The following is an 18,573-nucleotide window of genomic DNA, read 5'->3' on the forward strand; positions in this document are numbered from 1 at the left end:
GCCTGCTCTGAGCAGTTTTTAGTGTTTGTTCCATGCAGTCCAGACCAGAGGGAGGCAGCTCCAATGCCAGTGGACACTCTGCCTCGAGGTTTTCAGCTCTGGGGTGCAGCAAACCCAATGCAGGGAATGTCAGAGTGCACACACCCATGCAGATCCTCTCAGAGAAGTGTCCCTGGCTGCCAAACAAGGGTTAAATGCTCACTGAGGGGTAATAACCTCAGAACGGTCCCAGAGAATGACAGAATCGTTTAGATTGGAAAAGCCCTCTGAGATCACTGAGTCCAACCATTCCCCCAGCACTGCCAAGGCCGCCAATAAACCATGTCCCCAAATGACACATTTCTCGAACACGTCCACCACTTCCCTGGGTTGCCTGTTCCAATGCCTGACCACTACTTCAGTGAAGATGTTTTCCCTAAAATCCAACCCCCCGCCTTGGCCCAGCTTGAGGCCGTTTCCCTTTGTTCCTGCTCAACAGCTGCCTGAGTCCAGGCTCCATAGCCTGGTCCCAGGACAAGACAGGCACAATTTAATGGCAGCAGGGAGGAGAAATTGGGATTGGAAGCAATTCTGGGGATGCTTCAGGCTCACACCTTTGGGCCTGAGGGAATCTCAGACACTGGAGGAGGCAGGTGCTCAGCTTTCCTTAAAATGTTTATCCTTGGGCTTATTTTGCCAGCAGGAAGCCCTTCCAGCACCACACGTCTTTGGCCTCTCACTGGAGAGAGCCAACATGTTGCCGTGGAAACCGGTAAATGCAAATGGCAGCGGTGTCCTGAGGAAAGGGGACCAACCTCCTCCCATTTCTTTCTGGCCCTGGCCCAGGGACTGCGTGTCCCCCCTGCATGGCTGGGGTGGGATGCCATCCTGTCACAGCTTCCTGCTGGGCAGGGCGTGCCAGGAGGCCAGGGAGGACTGGGATAACTGGGAGCACAGCACGGGAGTGCCCTGGGAGGATCCCTCCACCCAGCTGGGTGTCTGGTCTGGGGCTGGTTGTCCCCTAGCTGTGAGGGAAATTGGTCCCCAACATCCCTGCAGGGCTGGACAGGCAGGGTTCCCACGCCTGGCTGCAGAGAATGCTGCGGGCATTTCTCCAGGGCATCCCAGCCCCAGCACCCCCTGCTAAACAACCAAGGCCTGAGACTGACAAGGGCCACAAAAACACAACGAGGGCAGCAGAGGAGTGAGGCGGGCACGGCTCTGCCCTGTCAATGCTGCTGCCAGCCCAGAGAGCCGTCCTGAGCAGACAGCACCCACTTATCCTGGATCCACTGGCCACCTCACTGCCTCATCCCAAAACAGCCACAAGTCCTAGAATTATTACAGAGGAGGTCAACCGTCTTGGGTGTGACTCTGAAACCAAACTCAACAGGACTGAAATTAAATTAGAGCAATTGGCAACGCCCCACTCAAACACACTGGTTTTTCCAATGAAAAATCTGATTTGCACTGGCTTTTAATTTTAAAAATTGCTACTCTATCAAATCCATAATGAGCTTTTATTCCCACACCCAGAATATATGTTAGCAAAGAATTAGCATCAAATTTTCCAAGGGGTCAGGCAGTGGCAAGCTGACTGTTGCTGGCTAGGTCAGGATGTATGAATGCAAGTATAGTCATGATTATGGAAAAAAAATTAAGATACATCATATGTAAATATTGGGCCTTGAGAAATATCATCATGGATTCATTTAAATCCATTCCCCGTGAGAACCCCTTAGCTTGGGCACTGGGGCCTCCTTCTCCAGGTGGTTTAGCACTGCCTGCATGAGCTGGTACCTGAGGGTGACAGTCACTGAGAGCCACCTGAGAGCTTTGCTGGGTGGGGACCTTGGGGCAGATGTGAGGGAACTTGCCCTGGGTGGAGAGATGAAAGGATTTGCACAAGACACGGTCCCTGCAGGTGACTGTGACCCCTGGTCAGTGTTGTGAGGTACTCTGGCGTCCCAGCCCTGCTCAGTGTAAAGATGGAGAAGAGATCCCATTCGTGCATATAAATATCTCCAAGGGATGTCAAAGGATGGTGCCAGACTCTTTTCAGTGGTGCCCAGTGACAGGACAAGAAGCAATGGCCATAAACTAAACCATGAAAAGTTTCATCTCAACGTGAGGAAGAGCCTTTTTTATGCTGAGGGTGGCAGAACACTGCAACACCTGCCCAGGGAGGTGTGGAGTCTCCCTCTCTGGAGACATTCCAACCCTACCTGGACACATTCCTGTGTCACTTGCTCCAGGTGACCCTGCCTAGGCAGAGGGGTTGGACTGGAAGATCTCCAGAGGTACCTTCCAACCCTAATTTGTCACTCTGTGATTTTTCAGTGGCCTTAGATGCTTCTGTGTCCGCCCAAATTCAGAAGGGAACAAACCATTTCCTCCCACAGCCCTGCTGCTGAGTGACGGGGTGACATCTGGGTTTGGGAACCTTCTGCATCCAACCCCCTAACCACAGAGCAGGAGTCACCCCAGGCTACCTGAGCTGCCCACAGCTACCAGGGAAAGCCTTGTCTCCCCACATCACAGGATACCTGTCTCAGGTATCCAATCCCTCCCTGACCCCAGGACAGCCCATCAAAAACCCAACATCGTCCCTGTGCATGCCCTGCTCCTCTCCCCACAACTCTCTGAGGACACTGGGGGTCTGGCTCACCCTCCTGGGCATGGTAACTGGGCTGAGCATGGGTCGGTGGCTCTGAGGGAGCCCCTCAGTGCTGCTCGGCAAGGACTTGGGGGGCACAGCAGCACCTCCAGCCCCACACACTGAGGGAGCAGAGGCAGAGCAGCCCCGTGTCATACTTACTTCCCATTCCCATACTTGATCCGGATGTCTTTGCTCTTCTTCAGCTCTTTTCCATCTTTAAACCATTTGTAGGATGGCTGAGGGTTTCCAGCAGTCGCCTCACATTTCAGGGAGATCTTCTCACCCACGTGAACATTTGGGCTTTTCAGTTTCTTCAGCTTGGGAGGAACAGCTGTGGAAGGAGAAAGGGGACACTGTGAGACCTGCCCTTTTCAGAGCTGTGCAGGAGCCCCCCGAGTCCCTCCCCTGGGCAGAGCTCCTGCTGCCCCCACTGCCATGAGGTGATGGAGAGCGGCTGCCCAGGGAAAACAGCACACAGGGAAGGAGCAGGGAGTCAGACACATCCACATGAGGGCCAGAGGGAGCCCCTGGCCCTGGAGGCTCCACATGAGCAGATGTGATGCTCCCCCAGCAGCCCTGCCCACGCAGGCAGCACCCCTGTGTCTCCTGTCCCTGCACAGGTTTGCTGAGCTCCCGCCACGCATGAGCTCAAGCTCTTCAGAGACTGCTCTTCCCCTGCTCCTTGCCATTGTGCTGCAGATTACCAACACCTACACGACCTCTGTGGCTGCCACGGGCGTGCTGCCAATCCCACAGCCCCAGCAGCCCCAGGCAGAAGGTTTTTACTGAGGATGGAGCAGAGGCAGGTCACAGGGAGCAGGGCCCTGTGCCCCCAATGCTCCGTCTCTGCTGCAAAGACCTTGCTTAGCACAACATCAACCTCAGCAGCGCACTGAGAGGGGCTGCAAGAAAAACCTGCGTGTGTAAAGGGTGAGAAGGGGAGGGACAGCCACTCCTCAAGCTACAAGAAGGAAAAAGAATAGGTATTTTAAATGGTTTTATGCTAGCAGTGTCAGGCTGGCCAGCAGCCTTTCCAGCCTGGAGTCTGGCTCTGCACGTGGGTGTTTCAGAGAGGTGATTTTTACCATGCACCTGGAACATCAGACAGAGAGGGAGACACTTCTTATCAATCTCTGCCAGGCTTTATATTAAACCTGACAAGAAAGGATTAGCAGGCTTGCAATTTTTCTTTCAACTGACAGCTCTGCACTCTTCCAGCTCCCTTTTTCTCTCTCAGTGTTAACCTTAAAAAAGGAAACAGCAAACTTGCTGGTTTTGCCTTAAGAATATTGGTACCAATGGTTTTCCCCTTGTCTGAGATGTGCTACTGATAGAGAAATTCCTCTTTCTAATATGCACAAACCACCTCCTAATTGCTTTGTGCATTCTGATCTTGTGAAATGGCAGAGCACTTAAAGGCGGAGGGACTGGGTGAGTTTTATCAGAGCAATCACTGTTTTGCAGATCTTTGTATGTCTCCTCTAGCTCTTCATGCCAAGCTAAGTTAGTGCAGGTTGATAATATTTAAAGACTGTTCTCACCAAAAGGGATCTTACATGAAATAATAAAAAGCACAGTGATCATCAGCAATATGCTCCTGTGGCAGGAGCTCTCAGAACTCTCATCTTCCTCACAGGAATGAGAAGATAAATTGTCCTTAATCAAAAGGATCCCAGCGTGGGTAGAAATGGAACAGTTCAAGGTAACAGGAATTAGCCAAGCAAAGCTCACAGTGACTGAAAGGCAAGCCCAGGGCTGTGGGTGGCCCACGTGGCAGGGCTGGTCCAGGCACATCACACCTTGCAGCTGCTGCCCAGAGAAGCTGTGGCTGCCCCATCCTTGGAAGTGCACAAGGCCAGGCTGGATGGGGCTTGGAGCAACCTGGGATAGTGGAAAGTATCCCTGTCCGTGGGGTTGGAATGAGGTGAGTTTTAAGGTTTTTTAAGGTTGATTCAACCCAAACCATTCCATAATTCCAATGGAACAGGGACAGCACAGAAACATTGGGTCAGTTGTTGCAGGCTATGCACTGACATCTTTCACTGCTTCCCAGGTCACTGTGCTTTGGCACAAACAGAGACTTCTGACCAGAAATTATCTCAGCTTTCACCAAATTTTAGGACTTCTGTGAAAATCCAAGGTGTCATGAGTTTTGTGAAGCCCACATCCCTGATCCTTGCCTGGAAATGGGTTGCCCAGAAGAGGTGGAAGGCAGTGAAGGGAAAAGAGAGCTGGGCTCTTCTCAGAACACTGCACGGAGAGCCAGGAAGGTAAACAGGACCTTGCTTTTATAGGGGTCATTTTGGGGAATAGAGAAATAGACTCTCAAATATTTATTCTGTCTGAATGTGTGTCAGTTAGCTCCCATTGTACCCCGAGGTCACCCTGTCCCATGCCAACATTATCCATACACCTTAGATACAGGGAAGGTCCTGACCTTGGCATGCCTGCATCTGCTTCATTTTATTTCCAGCCTGGTGGTCTGCAGAATTATGAAGCAGGCAGCACATGGACGTAATATGGGCTGATTTAGACTGAGATACCAATCACTGAAGAGACAACTATTCTCTCATTTCAGAGGAGCCACAGGTGTGAAGAATTCTGATATTTTATAAATTAGAACCAGCAGTAAGATGTAAAGAAGTTCAACTGGTGTTAAAACTGGTGTAACAACTGAGTTCCTGGGGGATGAAAGAATATTCTCTTCTCGTCTCCCTTCCATAGTTCTGTGTACTCCCATCACCCTCAGTGGAAGAGGAACTGCAAACTGCTGGGAGAAAGGGCTGTCAGCCCTGCCCCTCTCCACCGAAATGCTGGCAGGAGCAGAGCAAGCCCCAGACACCTGAAGCCTGTGGAAGAAGAGGCCCAAGAACAAGCAAGGAACTTTCCATGATCTCCCCCCCAACCTGAGTCATGTCTCACCTAAAGCTCTGCTTGTGTCACCAGTGATGATTGCAGGACATTCCTAAGCAGGCAGATCCAAAAACACCCCAGAGCTCACACACACACATGGCATCCCACCCCTCCAGCAGAGAGTTCTGCCCAGAAAAAGGGAGGAGAACACCTTTCCACCCCAGTCTACATGGTTTTGGTGTCTCACTACAGGAGGGAAAGAGACAGTATTCAACTCCAGGCCACACTTCATGGACTCCATGGACTGCAATTCCCCAGCTGAATCAGACAGAGCAGTGAAAGAGGAATCCAACCCCAAAATATTCTGGATTGTGTCTGGGAAAAGGGCTGTGCACCAAGAGGCAGAGCTGCACTCCCTGACACATCTGTGCCCTTTCTGCTGCACTGCAGCAGGGCTTGTGCTTGGACAGCAGCGTGGGAAGAGCAGGCAGAGCCCCAAGCCTGGGAAACAGCATCCAGAGCCTTGCTCTGGGCAAAAGGGAAGGCTGGCCTTGGTCTCTGGGAAGGGCTGCTCCGGGCTGGAAAACCTCACTTCATAATTCCTGCAGCTTTCAGAAAAACACAGAAATCTTCATTTAGAGCCATTCACCGCTGATGACTCTGCTTAATTCCAGACAAAGACTTTCCTTTGGTTTTTACTCGTAAAAAGTTTAAGCTGCAGCTCTTATTCATAGTCTGAACTCCTCTAACTTTGGCTTCCAGCCAAGAGATCTCTGCCTTTCTCTGGTAAATTTGAATCCCATCTAGCAACCAGAAACCCCTTCCCTTTTTAGGTACTTGTAAACTATGACTGAATCACCTTTCAACCTTCTCCAGCAGCAAACTAAAGTAGCTTGAGAGACCAGAGCAGCACACGGAGTGCTCATACTGGAGTTTGTCAAAGTTTTACATTCAGGTGCATTTTCAGCTTTTAACCCATTTTCCAAATCACAGAGCTGCACCTCAGAAAAGCATGAGTTTAGTTCAAAAAGATCAAAGGATTGATTTTAAGTGCCCCCTTTCTTAGTGCTCTGAGCATTTTGGGGTCATTTTAATCTCCTCCTTGTTTGATACTTTTTCCAGCATGCTGGAAAAACAAAGTCACTAGCTTCACACATATCAAAATAGCACACTGTCCTGGGCAAATAGCTTTAGGTGTGTACCAAACAGCGTCCAGGTCTAATTCTGGTGAAGTATCACCAGCCTCACAATGCCTGAGGTGTTGGGCAGAAGAGCCAGATGTATTTTCAGGCAATTTTTCTAAGTGACAACCACGTCAAGGGTATGTCATCCTGCAAAAAGGAAGTTTAATCCTGGCAAAGCTGAGACCAACAATAAATACAAATTTTCTACAGATCTTTGCTTACTCCAAGGTCAGATGAAACCCAAGCAACCATTATTACATCCCATCCTACACTAGTTGTGTGAGCTGTAAAAATTAACCTTGAAACACGCCAGAGCCAGGATTGACAAATGCACAGAATTTCCTAGCTTGCTTTAAGAGCCATGTCTGACAAAAAGACCTTTGCAGGAGAGGTTTGTCCTTCTGTGTCTCTCGGATGAGAAGGCATCTGCTGCCTTCTCACGGAGAGGAGAGGGTTACAAGAGTCTGAAGCGCTGAGCCCTAAACTACACGGTATGAGTTGTTTGAACATCCGCCATAAAAGGACTTAGATGTACATACTGCTTCAATTAATTCACTTCTGATTACACTTGATACAACACTGAAGTACCTTGATGATAACAACACCTCTTTTACTTCTGGTACCTGCAGCATGCCTGCAAGCACCTCAGAGCCTCAACTCAAAACATCATTAATCATCCGCGGGCAGAGTGCCCAAACAGAGCCCAACAATGGAGCGGTGACAAAACCACATCCCACCCACAGAGCATCCCACATAAACAACCCCTCGGCAGCAAAAGGCAGGAGCAGTCATCCCGGGGAAGGTGCTCCAGGAGCTCTGGAACAGCCAGCAATACCACAGCTGCTGCTTCCCGAGCTGTGGGGATGCTCCACGCAGACACATCTGGGATCTCTGGACAACTGATGTCTGAGGAGATGGGATTTCTAATCCTGACCTCCTCCAAGGGCTGCAGTGTGAGCCACTGGAGGCTGCCCCACACTGCCCAGCACACGGAGCCTGGCAAAGCGTTCAGGTAGGTGGATCTGGAGACCTGAGAGGACAGGATCCTTCTGTGTCTCTCTGAGCAGCTGAGGAGGAAGGCAGCTGAGCTTGAATTCCCTTGGGCATGGAAAAGGGAAGCTGAAAAATGCTTTCTCACAGGAATGGAAGAGATGCAAGGAGAGTTAAGAGCTACAAACTCACAGGTGATCCTTGATGTGCCTGGGTGCAAGGGCTTTCCACACAAGGAAAGTCCTCAGATCCCCACCTGAATGTCCTCAGGTCAGGACACCCCTCCTGTGCTGGAGGGGGGAGGGCAGGAAGGTGCTCAGGTGATCTCTTGGAAAGGAGCTGTGTTTCTCCGCCTGCCCAAGCCCACACTGATGCCAGGGCGTCCACTGGGTTCATGTGGAGAAGCTGCAGATCCAGCAGAGTTTCTATGGCTCTGAGCTCCCAGCTCTCCCCAGAGGAACCCAGACACCCAAAGGATGCTCCAGGCACAGTCCTTGAGGCTTCCAGGTCTTGCTGAAGGACAAGATCTGGAGGCATGACGCCCACCCAAGCCAGGTCTCAAAGGCTGCTGCTCCATAAGCCCCTTCTGGAGAGTCCCCACCACTTTGCTGTTCAAAATCCCACTGCCTGCACAGACCATTCCTTTGACATAGGGGCCTCAGATGGGAGTATTTCAACATTCTCTAACACAGAAAACAACAGAATTAATCTTTCCTTAGGAATTGTTTTGCAGCCTCAACTTGCTCCGAATTCAATCACAAACATTTGCCAAGATGGCAATCCCTAACTGAAAGGAATTTTTCCCATTCCTGTCATTTCTACTGCAAAGTAGAGGACACTGTTCCTGGCACATCACTGTGCAGGTTGGGACACCAGACACATCTTGGGGGTCAGCACACTCCCCACTGTGATACATCTCACTTCTTGCCTGATGCAGTCCCACAGGCTCCACCGCTTTAATCAGAGGTGATGCTTCTTTGCTTTGGGTTTAAATTGGCCTTCTCCTGACAAAGAGACAAACCTGAAGCTCAGCAGCAGCAGCTCCTGATCCCCTGGACTTTGTTTCAACAGTGGCTGCAGATGCCAACCTGTCAAAAAAGGGACCTACTCTGAGGAAAGCTCCCTCCTGCCAGAAGGGATGGAAACACGGGGTCTGCTTGAAAACAGCCTCACAACACTCGGTGTTTGTCCTTCTTTTTTTCTAGGTTTTTATGGAGAGGGCAAAAGGAAGTCCCTGCTGTGCACCCAGGCAGGCTGTGGCGTCTGAGGGGAGTCAGCTCTTTGGTGGCAGTGTCAGAAGGACTCCTCAGAGTCTGTGACCCTCCAATGCCCCTGGAGGTAACAGGGCTGGATTTGAGTGAAGCTGTAGAACAACCCCGGCTTTATTGCCTGGGTGGACACAACGTCCACAGACCACACACAGTCCAGAGCCTGCGCGGGGAGAACCTTGGTGTGACACTGACACATGGCCCCGCAGCAGTCTCTACCCCCAGTGGGTAACTACAGGCTTCAAACCCAGAGTATTAAACATAATATAATATCTGTAATATGCTTTATACTTCAGGCAACTTGTGTTTCAGTTGATGCCAAAGGATGTTCAGACATTCTCGTGGCAGTCTCTGTAGCCACTGTCTCAGATCTTGGCGTGCTGAGCAGGGGTACATGACAGGTAAACAACAATGACAAATGTAAATTTCCAAGGGGCAGCATTTTGCTGTAACCACTGTTGGACCTTTTAATCAACAAACAGCCATGTTTCTCCATGAGCAGTGATCATGGAGTCATGGAGCCATCGGATGGTTTGGGTTGGAGGGACCTTAAAGCTCATCTCCTTCCCACCCCCTGCCATGGGCAGGGACACCTTACACTATCCCAGGTTGCTCCAAGCCCTGTCCAACCTGGCCTTGGACACTTGCAGGGATGGGGCAGCCACAGCTTCTCTGGGCACCCTGTGCCAGGGCCCCCCCACCCTCAGAGGGCAGGGACTCCAATGTGGGAGCCGGCACTAGACCACGTGGCTCACCTGGGACAATGACACCTCACCTCCACTGTCCGAGGGTCTCCCTGTGCAGTGACTGCAGAGAACAGCAAAGGTTAATAACCCAAAGCTCTCCAGGGACAGGAGAGATGTCCTTGCTGCTCCTCTCCCACAGAGTTATGCCAGCAGGAGTCAGAGGCTCATCTCTGAGTTCCTGGGAGAGGTCCCACTTGGTGACAGGTGAGACAGCAGGAGCCACTCCTCCAGGTCCTGGGGGGTCTGCTGAGGACACCCACCCGGCTGACTCACACAGAACAGACACTGATGGAAAGGACACAGATGACTGCAAGTGTGAAGATGTTGTAAAGTCTAAGATCTGTGGATTTAGGGTTGGAATGAAGCGTGGAAAGCACTTTGCTGAAGCCACAACAAATGCATTATTCCTCCCTACATGTCCCATACCTTCCCTAACACACAAGTTCCTTTTCCTATAACTAACTTCCTGTAGCCTTCTGTCTCAGGGAGAAGAAGTGATTACAACACCAAACTACAGCACTATTAATTTTTTTAAAAATCTATTTAAATTGTGAGTTACAACAATCTCTATTTTCATGACCATTCCCATCACTGAAGAAAATTGACTGGAAAGCCATAAGCAGGTTTGTTGATTTAGGTGTGCTCTCTAAAGGATTCCTCTGGCAACTCAAACCGTGGGATCTTAGAGGTCTTTTCCAACCTTGAGGATTCTGTGATTCTATGACAAAGTGCCACAAAGCCAGAAATTTCACCCTCCTCTAACAAATCCTGGCTCCACTTATATTTAAGAGCAACCGATAAATTCCTTCTCTGTCTTTCCCACACTTAAAAATGCAGTTATTCTTATTTCCAGTGAAAGTCTTGAAATTGGTGTATGATTTGGTCCAGAGCCCGAGGCTGAAATCTCAGCTCCATTGAAATCAGTCTGGCCACTGGACAAGGATGTCTTCCCAACACCCAAATTGTTAAGACAACTGGGCTGTGCTTTTGCCACAATGCTGGGGGTGCCCATGCGCGTGGCTGCACAAACACTCACCTGAAGAGCTCAACAGCTCCAAGGCATGCACACGCAAATATCCAACATTGCAATCCAGGGGCTGAAGTTCTCGGATTTGCCAAACCTAGTACTCTATGAACACTAGCTGGTTTGCAAACAATGTAATTGGAGTAGAATTGCTATTGTGTTTGTTTGTTTTGAATATTTTTGGCCAGGAAGTTGTCCTGGAGGTATAGTTGAGCATAAGTGGTCTGGTGGAAAAATGTCATTCATTCTGTTCCTATTAAGACCAAAAACAATAGCCACACAAAGACAGCAGCGACAATTTCTGCTCTTCATGCCTCTAACAATGTGGTTTCAACCCTAAAGGCAACATCTTGTTTGTACCCAGTTGATTCTGGGATCGTATTTTATATAATCAAATATATCTTTGAACAAAGATATGTTTTATGAACTGCTCAATTTCCAGATGACCTTGGAAACAGCAATTCATAAAATATAGCTTTATCTCTATCTTCACAAACAGCTAGAAAAATTGCCCACCCATGCTCTGTGGACTGCCAGTCCAGACCCAGCCAACAAAGAAATTACCCCAGGCATCCAAAATTTTAAAATACATTAATCCTTTGTACCAGTCACTGAGCACTAAGCACAAATTACTTGCCCTAGAACTCTGGTAAGGACCGGGTGGCATCCATCATCTTTCAATCACCAAAGGAAAGTGATTGAAAAACTCACCCCAGGAGACAAAACAATCTAGGTTAGCAGAAAAAACCCTCGTTTCATTAAATGTTTATTATGAAATCTGTACATGAAACCATGTATAGTCCCCTTTACGTCATGGCGAAGCTAAAGGCTAAAAGCTTTCAGATTACAGGGAAGAATTTGCAAATGCAAATGACCATTAGTGGAATGTCATTGGTTCTAGAAAGGGGTGGGAAAAAAAACCCTACTAAGATGTTTGACAGCTCTATGAATCACAGGACTGCTGCTTTAAAACATAGGAGAGAACAGCTCAGTTAGAGGGGAGCTGAAATTCCTCTAACAGGGACTGCCTGCACCACCTGGGCTCTCCCAGGGATGGCAGGACAGCAGACAGACCATCATGGACTGGTGGGAGCATTGCAGGGACAAATTCTTCCCTCTGAGGGTGGGGAAGCCCTGGCACAGGGTGCACAGAGAAGCTGTGGCTGCCCCATCCCTGGAAGTGTCCAGGGCCAGGTTGGACGGGGCTTGGAGCAACTTGGGACAGTGGAAGGTGTCCCTGCCTGTGGCTGGGGTTTGGAATGAGATGGTTTCCAAGGTCCCTCCAACCCAAACCATTCTGGGATCTTGTGATGATTCTCTGTCTCAGGAAAACCTGCATGAACAAGGAGCCACTGCAATGTGTGGGTACAGCACAGCCCCAAACACACACAGTCCTTCAGCTAAATCAGGACTTGGGCCACTGCAAACAGGTGAATGTGACCAAATCTCTGAGTGGGGTGCCAGTTTTGCCACACAAACCCATCCCTCCTGCCCAGCCCTGTGCCCATCGCAGCCGGGTGTGCAGGAAAGGACCAGGGCTGCACTCAGGCAGCACTTCTGGAGATCTCCTTCCTCCTCTCTCAATACATTGTATTTAACCAGAAAGAGGACCCCAGAGGGGATTAACTAATGAGGTGTGAGATCTGAGGTCAGCGAGAGCAGGAACCACGGAACACCTCACTGCAGAGAGAATGGTCTCCCCAGCCCACACCGGCCCCATCCCAGCAGAGAATCCACCTCCTCCCCTGCCCCAGCAGACTGAGCTGTGAGAGGCAGCTTTAACCAGCTTTTAAAACATGCTTAACTTCAGCAAGCAAGAAAAAAATAAGAGAGATTTGGGATCAGTTACAAGATGTTAATCCAGGGCAGGCAGAGGTCAAGTGAAGGTCAGATGGGACAGATCTGGCTCTTTTTTTTTTTTTTTTCCTATTTCAACTTCCCAGCAAGTTCTGGGCCAGAGAACATCCTGATGTTGCACACATAACCAGGTGAAACACCACACAAAGCAGGGATTCACAGAAGAAAGCACTTTAATATCTGGATGAATAAATTCAGTGAGAAGCCTCTAATACTGAGGTGGAGATGTTTAATTTTTAACCTATAAAATCATATTCTCTAGCATTCCGTGACAAAAGCCAACCACTTGCAGTCTTAATTACAATATTTTTTTCCCATGTCTCTGCCTACTTGGAAAGTTCACCATTGTCTCTGGTGAGAGACAAATCCACCAGAGGGTATTTCCAAAACAGAAAGCCCTGTTTTTATCGGGATCTCCCCACAAGAGACCCAGGGCTTGCATTAGAGACTTGTTTGTTCTCTGTAATGTTATATTAGAAAGATTAAAAGTTTTGCTGCCGGTTGAAGAAAGGCTTTAAAGCACTGAAGTACCAGAAGTGACCGCAGGTCTGGTTTTCATCCAAACACAGGAAAGAAACTAAAGATCATCCCTGAGACAGCTTTTCCACGAGCCCAAATCCCACCAAGCGTGGATGGAATTACCACCCTGCACTATAACGTTGTCCCAGTGCCCCGTTCACCCCGGGTCTGTGCCACTGCTGGAGCTCTGGGATCAACATCTGACCCCTCCCCAGGGGCTGAGCCCGCCAGGGAGCCCAGGAGAGACCAGGACAGGCAGGGATCCCCCAGCCCAGCCCAGGGAGCGAGGGAGAAGGGCCACCCTGGTCCGTGGGCTGCAGGGAAGCAGCAAACGGAGCCGTAAATTCCGACTGGGACTCTGGGCAGTGCCCAGTGGAGACACTAACACAGCGTGTCTCCTGCCTTGTCCAGAGTGCGGCTTCCCAGCATTGTTCTGAGCAGCTCCGGACCCCCACTGGAGCACAGCGATGGGTGGCTTCCACTGAAATGTCCCCCAACCAAGCTGATTTACAGCTGCCAGGAGTCTCCAGGATGTCAGCTCTTCCTGATTAATTTTTTTATCCTTATTTTCCCTCGTTTTATATTTGAATATTGCTTATTGCGATATTCTTCAGAACTATTCTCTGGAAAGCCATCCTGGCTAATTTTTGGCTTGTAAATTGCTCATGAGCAGTTTGTGGCTTGTGTTTTGTTTTTTTTTTTTTAAAAAAAAAAGCAAAAAACAAAAACCTCAAGAAACTCTGGCTCATTTTGGTTGGATGAAGAGATTTTGTGGCCTGCATCAATTCTAGCCCCTGACAGCAATGACAGAGCTCTTATTATCACAAACATACAGTCGCAATTTTAAAATTTGCTTCCTGTGACTCTTCGTTAAAATTTAATCAACAGTTTCTGTTTCCACAAACATTTCTCTGGCAGAAAGATCACTTTATAGAATATTCATAGGCAACAAATGAGAAGGAAGGTAAAGCAAATTTGACTTTCTGATGAGAGCCAACCCTTGCTGCCTGTCCAGCTACTTCAAGGAGGGATTTAGGGAAGAGCAGCACAGGAAGGTGTAATTTTCTAGGAGCTATTGCAGAACACAAGTGACTGAAAACAAAGACCAATGATGCAGCAGCAAAATGTGGGCAAAGAGGAGACAATGGGCAACGTGGTGATGGCCCAAGCAGGGAAATTATTCCGAGTTAAAGCTGGACATGGGGTTTATTGACCAGCTTCCTGTCTAGCTTTAGGTCATAAAATGGGGAATTTCACCAAACTGGGCAGCAGATCCTGCACAACACAAACAACTTAAGGTGAAAACCAGAGTTCTGAACAAAAGATGGTTGTTGAGCAAAAAGCTATTAATAGTGCTGGGTTTTATCCCAGAAATGTTGCGTAAAGTGGCACAATTCACATCCCTTCTCTGTGCTTCCACTTCCTCTCTCAAAGATCCCACTTAATATATTTGGGGCAGGGACTGGCTCTTGTTATGACTCTGTGCTGTGAATAGCACAAGGGGAACAATGCTGTAGCCAGGACCTCTGGGTGCCACCACAAATGCCAATTTTAAGCAGCGGTGACAACAGGCGGAAGGAGTTTGGGATCCAAGGAAGACCTGGGAAAAAGCAGGGCACAGTGTGTGTTTCATCCTGTGTTGTAGGCATGGGAGGTTTTCATTTCCATGCAAGAGTGACAAAGGAAAAGTAAGGAGGCAATGGAGCTGGACAGGTGACAAGGGTCTCCACTCAGACCCTTTGCTAAAGCAAAATTCTGCGGAGCTGCTCCTTCACTTCTGCACTCCCACTGCCCCCCCTTCACCATCTCCACAGGCCACCCTTGAGCAGCTCCATGCCGAGGAATGCAACCACCTAGAACCCGAAAGGGATTTACAGGAGCCTGAGGACACCATGGAAACCTGATGGAAAGAGTGGGATCTCCTCTTCTGGAGAACATTTTTGTAGGAAATGTTCAGTCTAAATACCCCGTGCATGTGACTTTGTCTACTACATCCACTACAGATTTCTGATGAGTCTGTAGAAGGTACAGTGGTGCTGAGGAGCTGCCCTGGAAAAGCCTGGATAGACCTTTGGGTCTACAGAACTAACCTGGAAAGGCCCAAAGACAGGGTTCAGGGGGACAGCAAATCACAGGATTACAAAAATAAGCTTTGGAAGAACCACTCAGGAATTGAGCAGATCACATCCCTGCCCCAAGGCGGGATCTGCAACATCCATCCAGTTCACCAGGGTCCAGACACATAGCCAAGCTGTCCTACACATCCACACTGCATCCCACAGGGCACCCCAGGCCCTGGATGGCTGCTGGATACAGCTGATCCCAACCTCACAAGCCCACCAAGAGGCAACAGTGGATTCCCTCTGGAAACAGGCCCTGGCAGAAAGGCTGTCAGTGGGGAACCAGTCACACTGGCAGCTACCGAGACCTGTGAGGCTCTTCTGGTCCCCGGGTGCAAAAGAGACATTCCATCATCCCAAACATGTGCTCCATCTCTCCTTTTGTCCTGGCCTTTACACTACCCCTTCTTTCTGTTCCCTTCTCCCTGCCCATGCCAGCTGCCACCAACCATGATAACCAAAATCACTCCTCTTTGTCCTTCCTGCCTCAGTCTTGGCTGGGAGATTGATGATTTATTTTTTTTTTTTCTCTTTGCAAAAACCATTATCTTGAAAACCTTGAATATCATTCTTAAGCCCCAGTCTCATCCTCCTCTCATTTCTGGATGCTGACTACCTCCCACATCTCACTGAAGAGCTCCCAGCAGCCCGGTCTCCATGAAATCCAGAGGGCTTGAATCACCCTCTCAGACAGACACCTGAATTTCTGATTTTTCTGCCTGTTTGGGATGGAGCATCAGGAGCTCCAGTGTCACACACACATCAGAGACACTTCAGTGCTGCTTTGAGGCCGTGGGGTCACACTTTCCCCCTGGCTGCAGGATGTAGAAGCTGGGCTTCCACTCACACCCCTGAAAGGTGACTGACGGTCATCCTCCTGCCCGGCCTGTCCCTGCAGTGGCAGCCCCTCTGCCTGATGGTCCAACCTGAAGCACCATGAGTAAAAAGCCTTTCTGCTCACCTAGATGATGCTGTTCGTAGGTGCAGGACCCCTGTACACGTACAGAGGAAGGATTCATCCCAGATTTTGTAGTTACAGGACTCCTGCACACGTAGAGGAAGGATCCATCCCAGATCTGCTTTTGGAATGGTGCTTTTCAGCAAGGACCCACACCAGCAATTACCCAGCCCTCAGCCTAAGCCAGGGGATCATGGAGACGGAACATCACAGTCGAGCACAGCCTACCCTATTATGCTTCTCACCTCATTTTTCAACTTGTGCCCCTCCCTTTGTAATTTGGTGTTAATAAATGCCTGGACAAAACATCCCCCTAATTAGCTGGGAGCGTCTTTGTGAGCACGAACAAAAGCTGAATGGACACCTCAGACAGGATCACACGGCAGCCCTGCCCCGTGAGGGATATCCTGTAAAAACATCCCAGGTAACTGACGATGGACAGATCCCACTCCGTAAGAGCCCTCAGGGACTCCCGAGGCTTGCTGCAGAGTGCCAAGGGGACCTTTCAGAGGTTAACTCTCTGCGGTCCCCGTGGAGGGCAGCGACTGGCAGGGCTTTAGCTCCCAGGGCTGCGCTCCCCTTCACTCCCCTGACAATTCGACACACTGCTGTTTATCCTAATCCATTGTTCATGGTCCTCCCCACCCAGTTCTCAGCCCATGTGATGCTCTCCTGTCCTCACCAACTGGAATTAATTTGGGGTGCTAGGGCTCTATCAAGGCATTTCACTGAGTTCTAAGCGCTGGCAAAGAATTACCTGCTGTCATAGGATATTTTGGGATTTTATCAGACACTCGGAGTAAACACGCAAGTCATCACATTTTTCTGGGGCAGCTGTTCTCTCAGTGATCCTCTGAATAACCACGCAACTTTGAGAGGGAGATCCTGGTCAGCAAGGATTGTTTATCAACATAAACTTTATTCCCCCAGAATTCCCCTCCGCTGGCGTGTTATGTAAAGCTGATGCTGCTAAAACATTCAGCTGAACTTAGGTCAAGAGAAGATGGCTTTTGAAAACCTTCCAGTGGTTCATTTGCAATAAATGGCTGAGAAATAAATCATTTCAGCCCTGATGAGTCCTCAAACAGCCAACTGTTAGCGGGGCAACTCCAGCAGTGAGGAACAGGGGGAGGCGTCAGTGACACATGGGGACTCGTGACAGGCACAGAAAGCAGCCAGGGAGGACCACCAGGCTGAGGGGGGCTGAGATGTTGGGTCTGACCACACTTCTTGCTAGACCAGAGCCCCACTTAATGCAGCAAGTATCACTTACTGCTTCTGAATGCTTCCCAGTGGGGAAGTCTTCTGCATTCTCTCATGGACAGGGCTGGTTTCCTGCCCTGGTGCCCACAGGCACAAAACCCCTGCGTGCATTTTCCCCGAGTTTATCCAGATGACAGCATGCCTGTGCCTCATGTAAATGTCTGCCTTTCTGCCAGCCCTGCTATGCTCTTGTCTCCAGTGACTGCAGTGACAGCAACTTCCAGGGGATGCCAATGAAACCGGCCAGGAGCAGCCAGGGATGCCTGGGTTCCCACTTTTGGCCTCAGAGAGACACAGGGAATTTACATTGACATGACTCTTTGGATTGTCACGGTGTCCCTTCTCCTTTCAGAGACCTCAAGCTTCAATCCTGTGGGGTGCAAGGTGTTTCAGGGCCCCTTCCTGCTCTCCCAAAGGCAAAGGACTTTAATTCACAGGCAGGAGTTGGGATGTGGGACCTTAGCTCAGCAGGCACAGTCTACCCACAGATCACCTTCAGCTCCCCAAAGCATCATTTCCCAGGTGCATCTCAGGTTTGGCATGGTGGCACTGAGACAGTGCTGGAGGTCTGGATTTGAGGAGAAAGTTTCAGGAAGCTTCATGCTCTGGCATGGGTGGGACACAGATGACAGCTGGGTGACCAGTCCAACAGTTCAGTGAGGACCAAAGCAGAACTCCCTCCTGGAGGCACCTCCAGCTCCAAAGGGCTGCTGATCCAGGACAGCTCATCGAAGTGAGCCCCAGGCTGCTCTGACAGGTTTGGACTGGAGCAGCGAACCCAAGCCCAGTGCTGAGGAAGGGGGACTGTCAGCTCAGTTGCTGTGCACAGCCTCTGCTCAGTGTGGCTTCTCCAGAGGGTACCAGAAGCCCTACGGCAGGCTCTGCTCTGAAGTGCTGCCCCTTTTCTGGGCACACAGAGAGCAGCCTCCACTCCCAAGCCCTCACCTCCTACACAGTGCTAGCCCAAGGCCAGCTCAGAACAGAGCTGCCAAAAGAGCCCTTGGCTGCCCAGGTCGACTGCAGCTGCTCCACCAAGCCCACACAGTTAAAAACACCAGTGTTCTTCTGCAGGAGAAGAGGGTTTAGGGCAGGACTCTGGAGCAGAACAGTTCTTTCCCTTTAAATTCACACCCTAGGCCAAGCATGTTTTGCA

General features: G+C 49.8%; 1 protein-coding gene across 3 annotated transcripts in view; it reads right to left on the minus strand.

The window, feature by feature from the left end:
• The window catches only part of NRG2 (neuregulin 2), an 84,534-nt gene that overhangs the window by 54,124 nt on the left and 11,837 nt on the right, over positions 1 to 18,573 (minus strand). For all 3 annotated transcript variants that reach the window (XM_066197586.1, XM_066197587.1, XM_066197588.1), the window contains exon 2: positions 2,798 to 2,969. In XM_066197586.1, coding sequence (XP_066053683.1) covers positions 2,798 to 2,969 — 172 coding nt within the window. The remainder of the gene's footprint in view (positions 1 to 2,797; positions 2,970 to 18,573) is intronic.

The sequence above is a fragment of the Chamaea fasciata genome, unplaced genomic scaffold (assembly GCF_029207755.1).
Source record: "Chamaea fasciata isolate MVZ Bird 193981 ecotype frontalis unplaced genomic scaffold, bChaFas1.0.hap1 SCAF_15, whole genome shotgun sequence".
NCBI lineage: Eukaryota > Metazoa > Chordata > Aves > Passeriformes > Sylviidae > Chamaea > Chamaea fasciata.